This window comes from Pygoscelis adeliae, unplaced genomic scaffold (assembly GCF_000699105.1).
Source record: "Pygoscelis adeliae isolate BGI_AS28 unplaced genomic scaffold, ASM69910v1 Scaffold346, whole genome shotgun sequence".
In the NCBI taxonomy this organism is placed as follows: domain Eukaryota; kingdom Metazoa; phylum Chordata; class Aves; order Sphenisciformes; family Spheniscidae; genus Pygoscelis; species Pygoscelis adeliae.
In genome coordinates this window covers 423817-430802 of record NW_008824902.1, presented here as the reverse complement: position 1 = coordinate 430802, position 6986 = coordinate 423817, and the positions used below count along the sequence as shown (strand labels likewise).

The following is a 6986-nucleotide window of genomic DNA, read 5'->3' as shown; positions in this document are numbered from 1 at the left end:
GTCGTGCCCCTAAGCTGGATTGAGGTGGGGAGCCCGCTATGGGGAGTGCTCAGGGCTTTTCTCACGTTCCCCCTATCTGCCTGTAGTTCCTGCCCAGGCACCAGCAGCTGAGCGAGAGGGTGCGGAAGCGGCTCTATTATGGCTGGGACAAAGACTGCAGCCTGGATAATCTCTCCAGTCCCGTGGCAGGTGGGTTACTGAGTGTCCCCAGATGGGAATGCTGAGTCAAGGGGGTTGGAAGTAGCCCAGGGGCTGAGACCAACAAGTCACCCGCTCCCTCCCCAGTGCCAAATCCCACCCCTGCCCAGCCTTCCTCGCTGTGCGCAGCACAGCAGGCAGGATGCCAGAGCCTCATGGCTCCTGCTCTCTCTGTTTTATTGCCATGTCTGGCCCACTGCTGCATTTTTGGCACCTCGCTGGTGTGCAGATACCTTTAGGTTGCTTGTGAATTCCTTGGCAGTGAAGGCTGTGTCCCTGTTCCTGATGAGAGGTATCTTGGACAACTTCTTGTGCTCTGCAAGGTACTGGGGAGTTTGTTTAACTTCTAGTTGTGAGCAGCAAGGGGACAAGTTCCTGCTGCGTATTTGTCTGGATCAAATCCCTTTTTTCCCATTGATTCAGCAGTGTTTTGGGGGAGCAGAAGGATGCAGCTGGGTTGAGACTGAGGAGCTGGTGCAGGTGATGGCGGAGAGGAGCGGTCAAGGGCAAGCAGTGGTTTGCTGGGGGGCCTTCACAGTGGAGTCGCATTAGTGGTTCCCTTAGCTGCCTGCTCACAGAGCTTGCAGGGGGCATTGAGCGGGTGGGGAAGCATGCTTGCATTCAAAACTCTGGAGGTAGTTTTGGGGAAACGGTCTGAAGTCGCCAAGAGGCTGCGTGTGACGTACCTCAGCGAGGAGGGGGATGCTGGGGGTGTGGTGATGAAGCAGGGCCAGGCAGGGTAGCCAAGCTGCCTGGGTGCTGCTGGGAGTCACGAGTTCTGATGTGGGCGGTGCGAGGGAGGCACGTGGCTCCCCTTTGGGGCTGGCGTTACACCTGGGTGTGAGATGGGACTGTTCCACAGGACGCTACCAGTGTTGAAAGTTCAAAGGGCACATTCATGGAAGAAGACTCTGTTGAGGGCTATTAACTATAAAGACTGCCTCATACCCAGGAAATGCCTCAGCTCCAGCAGCTGGGGGCAGGAGTGACGCGCAGAGAATATCACTGCGAGCTTATCTGCTCTTACAGCCTTCCTTTGCCAGCTGCTATCAGCTGCTGTCAAAAAACGGGACCTAGGGCTATGGCATCTGTCTTGGTACAGCTGTGCCATTGCTACATGGCGAGTTTATGGCACTGCTCTTCAGATGAGATAGAGGCAATTGTGGAGAGAGTCCAGAGTAGCAGGAGGAGCTGGAAGAGCTCTTTGGCATTGGGGGGCAGGTGCAGGAGCCAGTGTGGGGCTGGCTGAGGAGAAAGAGGTTGAAAAGTGAGTTTGTTCCTTCTGGAAAGGAAGAGCCAAAACCACCCTCAGCATGCTGTGGCTGTGACATGGGGACAGCGATCAGCTGCTCTCCGTGTCCTCTAGGGCAGGACATGTTGTCATGGGTCGGATTTGTGGGCTGAAGGGTTAGGTTTGGTGTCAGGACAAGGCCTTGGGGGATCTCATGTACTTTCTATCCCTCAGAGTCCTGCTGCTGTCTCTGTGTTGGCCGGTGTGTGTGTCCCTGCTCAGCACAAGGGTGGCCAAGCAGGGCAGAGAGAGCAGCAGCAGTGCGAGAAGCTGGGAGCTGCTGATGGGGTGGCTGGAGTTGTGTCTGCCCGGCTGTGGATCCTAGCAGTGGGCTGGCTTGAATGACCTGGGGAGGTCCCGGTGCATTTCTGAGCTTGGTGGCTGCTCTCAGGCAAGTGATTCCTGTGGGACTGCAGCCGTTCTCTTAGTTGCTGGAAAGACATGGAAAGGAGGGATGTGGACAGAAGAGGTTGTGTGGTGGTGCTTCCTCTGGGAGTTGGAAATGCGAGGCTGCTGGGATGAGCTCTGCTCTCGACTCTGTCAGCCAAGGGCTCGGCAGCAAAAGGGAGCTGGAGTTGCCTGGCAGACGCTTCTTGCCAAGCACCAGACTGTAGTGCTGTTTGGGATGCTCTCAGCTGGTCCTATCGTGTTGAGAAGTGAGATGGGAGCTGCTGAAGCCATCTGCCACCATCCGTCAGTTTCTGGCCTTTTCAGTGCTTGAATGCTGAGGCATGTCTGCGGGTGGGTGGGGAAACAGGCTGAGGTGAGGAGCTGCAGTTATGCCGTATCGCTGCTTCCATGCCCTGTTAGTGCCTTCAGGCCCCTGTTCGCATGAATACGTTGTCCACCATCATCTCGGGGGCACTAGGGCTGTGGTGGTGGGGAGGAAGCTGGGCCAGTGCTGACCAGCTCTGGAGGAGGAAGAGGATGCTGGTTGGAGGGGAGCAAAGGACTGGGAAGACCTGGTGTTGACATCAAGTCCTAGAAAGCCTCCGAAAGGACTGCCTGAGGTCTTGTGGGGTGAGGGGAGGGTGTTAGCCTCTCTGTGCAGCTGGCTGCTGGTAACTCCCCGTGACGCAGACATGTTAATCTGGATCTGGCACTGCCGCTGGGCCTTGGACACTCACATCCTCTTCCTGCTTTGGTCTGGCTGTCCTGCCTATTAGTTTATTCCTACCTCATCCCTGACTTTTGATAAGGCCTGTCCTACCTTCATAGTTTAAATTAAACTTGAGGCGCTGAGCAAGCATCAAGACTCAATGGGCTCGTGGGGGGAAAAAGGGAAGGGGGGGGTGGACTGTGCTGTATAGGGCTAACCCCTTCTGCTGCTTTTCTGTCCTAGATATTGCTGTGGAGTTGCTGCAGAAAGTGGCTCCCAGCCCTATCCGCAGACTCCAGAAGAAATACGTGTCTCACGTATCTCGGTAAGAAGCAAAACCTGTCCCTTCATGTCCTGTGTCAGAACTGGGAGCTCTGGTCTCGCCTATGACTCGCTGCTGTCCCCTGGGCTGGCACTGGCTTTGTGCTTAGGCCTGATTAGTGTCAAAGAGGAGCTGGGGGTGGGTGGCAAGGCCAGCAGGCGCAGTGGCTTCCTGACACAGCCAGGCCCACTTCAGGTTGGTCCTGCTCTCTGGGGTGCAGGGGTGCTCTTGTTACTGGGAGTCTGTACTGGCTGGATCTGCAGCTCACTGGGCAAGCCAGGTCAGAGCTGGCTGTGCCTGGGTTCAGGAGCCAGGGCTTTCTGCTATCCATCCCGCATCCCCTGCGCTTTCTCTTGCTGCAGCTCAGGACAGCCAGCGCAGAGCTGGCAAGGCTGGGACGTATCTAGCTATTTACTAAACCTCCCCACTGCCTACATGGGGAGGGAGCAGCCAAGTTGTGCTGCGGTGGCTGGGATGTTTGTAGCATGCAAATAACCTTTGGGTTGGCTCTTGCCTTGTCCCACAGGGAAGCTTGCATCTCGCCCTGCTCCATGATGCTGGCACTGGTTTACATTGAGAGACTCCGGCACCGGAACCCCGAATACCTCCAGCAGATCTCATCTTCAGACCTCTTCCTGATCTCTATGGTGAGCGGTGTGGTCTGGGGGGGTCACTGGGTTGGAGGGAGGCCTGGAGGAGTGCGGGGGGGACACTGAAATACTGTCCTTTGTGCTGCTTTTAGATGGTTGCTAGTAAATACCTGTATGATGAGGGGGAGGAGGAGGAGGTGTTCAACGACGAGTGGGGAGCGGCAGGGAAGGTGGACGTCCAGACCATGAACACACTGGAGATGAACTTCCTGAGCGCCATTGTAAGTGGGGCTGTCACTGCGGCCAGCTATTTCACAGACTGGGGGAAAGGAGGCATTAAGGGGAGTCTGGATTTCTGCTTTTCCCCAACGTACTCCCATGAAGGAACGGAGGAGGATGTGTCCGGGTGCTGGGTGGCCTGCCCTGACTGCGCTGACCTTTCACTGCTGTCCCCACAGGACTGGAGTCTCTACACAGACCCCCGGGAGCTGTTTGAAGTGCTGAGCTGGCTGGAAGGACGGTAGGTGTGTGGGGTGGGGGTGAGGGTGAGCCTTTCATCCACCGCGCAGCCCTGGCTCTGCCCCTGCTCAGAGCTAGCCCTGCTGTAGTGAAATAAGAGCTTGGGGTACCTGTGAGCCTTTGCCAGGCTCTGCAGCTCCCTTACGTAGACCTTGAGCAGGGTTTTCTCCAAGCCTGCCTGGGCTGAAGTTTCTTCGATGGAGAAGGTCCATGCCACATCCACCATTCCCTTTTTTTTCCTGCAGTGTGGCAGAAAAGCAGGGCATGTGGCGTGGCTGGTTCACCTACACGGATCTGTGTGTCCTCATGGAGCAGTCCATGTGGCAGCACGTGCTGGGCCAGTTCTACCAGCAAGTGGTGAAGGTAAGGGCATGGGACAGCAGCTACTTGCAAGAACGTGGGGCCCAGCAGGCCATGGGTTTGGAGCAGGACCCTCTCTTCCACTGGGAGCAGCAGCTTGGTTTGTTCCCTGTTGAAAAGGGAAGCTGTCAGAAGCCGGATGCTGATTTGCAGCGGTGCTGCCTGAGGCACTGCAGCCTGGTGCTGGGTTAGTGCGTGGCCTGTGCTGGACCGTAGCCCCACAAGTCATGGTGTAAAGTCACGGTGGTGGCATGGAGGGAACTGGGTGCTGGCTGGGGCTTTAAACAGGGACCGTTAGGTTTTAGAGGGGCATTTTGGTTTGTGGTATTTAGGCCCCGCTTTGAACAGGCTGCGTGCCACCCGCTGTTAGCAGCGTGGCTGCCTGCTCCCTGGCATCTGGCCCTGGTGCTGGTTGTGCCGTTTGCCATCACGGCTGCTGGGTTCGTGCGTGGCCATGCTGGGTCACAGCTGGCTGTGGAGGGCTGCTGGGAGGGTCTGGGCTAACCGTCGGCTTCTCTGCAGCTGGCCTGCCTCCTGGGCGTGGTGTACCTGACCGGCTTTGCCGCCGTCTTCGCCTCTGTCACTGTGGTGCACTCGTCCGTGTGCACGAGGAGTGTCAGCCCTGCAGCCCCCCGGCCTGCGCTGTTCCCTGAGGAGGCCAGCTGCCAGCTGGATGCCCAGCCAGCCCCTGACCAGCCCCAGCCCGAGCTGCCTGACGTCTCTCCAGCCAGCAGCACCCATTGCCTAGGGGAGAACGAGACAACTGAGGAGTCGCATCACGGGGGTGTCACAGCGACTGCGCTCTACCTGTGGGGCAGCATGATGACAGCTCTGTCTTACCCGAAGGTGCCTGATCTAGCCCAACACAGGAGCCCCCCGCAAGGCCCCTTCCGGAGAGTACCCACCGCCTGTGAGAGATCTAACCGTACTGCCCCTGCCGCAGCCCCCGGCCAGCCTGGCCCCTTCGGACTCGCCGTGTTCCCGGTTCCTCCAGCGCTCCACTGTCATGCCTGCTCAGCTGGTGCAGGCCCCGCATGGGATGCAGCCCCCAACCGCAAGGACTGGCTGGGCCCCCGGGGGCTGAGGCAGTGCTCCTTGCACACTGCCATGGATCTCAGCAGAATCAAGAGCTTCATTTTTCCCAGCTAGGAGCGCAGAGCAGCAGCCCCTTTCCCTTTCCCTTCTAGTGTGGCACAACTCACTTCCTTGCACTTCTGGGACCCCTGATCCCTGGGGCTGCGTGGGGCTGGAGGCCCCTGTGTTACTTCCAAACCAGCATTTGTGTCCCCCCACCCAGGGCGGGGGTGACCTTCATTTTGGGGGATGCTGGGGCAAGTTGGGGCAGAGTTGACTTGCTGTTGGGGTGCTGGGTGGGAACCTACTAGCTGGAGGGTAGAAATGGGGTGCCCTTGGGCTGGGGTGCTAGGGCAAGGGGGCTGTTGTACCTCTTCCTACAGCGAGTGGGTGGCACTTGGTGGTGCTGGGCAGAGGTGGTGTGTGGGATGTAGGATGCTGGGGCTGTGTGTGCAGGGTGTAGGGGCTGGGGCAGTGACCCCAGTGGGGGGGCGGGGTGCTCTGGGAAGAGGTGAGGTGCCTGGGTGAGGGGAGAGGAGGTAGGAGGAGGGGAGAGCAAGTGGCCTGAGCTGGTTGGCCATAGCAGCAATTCCCCTTGGGGCCTGCCAGGCCACCTCTCGGGAGGCGCAAGGGTCACACCAAGAGTGGACCCCAACTTGGCTGTGCCCCAGGGAAAGGTTGGTGCCCTGCTGGGCTTGGAGGTGGTGAGGTGTGGTTAAGGCTGAGCTTCCTGCTTGTGTTGGGTGCTTTGAAACTGGGGTGCTCTGTGACCCCATCCCAAACCCCAGCTGTCTGTGGCTGTGAGCAAACAGTGCCTGACTGCTCCTCAGGGCGGGGAGAAGGCACCTTGTCTTGCTGACCAGCCCAGCTCATCGTGCCCCTTCTTTCTACTGTGGATTTTACACCTGTTTTTCACTCTTTTGTAGAAGCAAATCTCTTCCAATAAAAGTAGTTCTTGCTGTGCACCTGCCTTGTTCTGCTGAGCCCCTCCGTGCTGGCAGCACGGGTCCCCTGCTGCGCAGCCCCACTGATGCAGCTGTGCTTACTCTCTGAGCCAGGGTGCAAGGCAGATCCTAGGTGCTGGCAAGTGAGCCCAGGAGCAGTGAGGCCTGTTCTGCAGGGCTCAAGAGGGACCAGGCTTTCTGGTGACGGGGGACAGGAGAGATGTCGGGTCTGGTGCCTGGGGAAGGCAGGGGCAGCAGGAGAGGGCGAGGTTCCCCATCCTTGGGAATGCAGGGAATGCATGGACTCCACTGCTCTTTGCTCTCCAAAGTCTGTTCAGTTAATGAGTGAACCCCAAGCGGCAAGGGCTTGACAGGGTTGCCGTTGTGGTCGCTGGCACAGCCACCTCTGCCCTGTGACAAAAACACGAGCATCCCCTGCCTGTGCTCCCTTGGGAGCCTTCCCAGCCACGCGGGCAGCTCTTGCCCCTGGCATCCTTCTGCAGCGGCAGGATTCAGTGCCCTCCTCCTAGGAGCACGGGGGATGTGGTAGACCCCCACCAGAGACCCTCCTGGCATGGGCACAGTGCCC

At 58.5% G+C, this 6986-nt stretch overlaps 1 protein-coding gene across 1 annotated transcript in view; it reads left to right on the top strand.

Annotated features, from left to right (window-relative positions):
* Positions 1-5889, top strand: part of CNPPD1 (cyclin Pas1/PHO80 domain containing 1) — a 7732-nt gene extending 1843 nt beyond the window's left edge. The window contains exons 2-8 of the mRNA XM_009324869.1: positions 87-189; positions 2832-2913; positions 3437-3557; positions 3653-3781; positions 3959-4020; positions 4265-4382; positions 4902-5889. Of these exons, the coding sequence (XP_009323144.1) occupies positions 87-189; positions 2832-2913; positions 3437-3557; positions 3653-3781; positions 3959-4020; positions 4265-4382; positions 4902-5528 (1242 nt within the window). The 3' untranslated portion in view covers positions 5529-5889. The remainder of the gene's footprint in view (positions 1-86; positions 190-2831; positions 2914-3436; positions 3558-3652; positions 3782-3958; positions 4021-4264; positions 4383-4901) is intronic.
* Positions 5890-6986: the final 1097 nt, after the last annotated feature.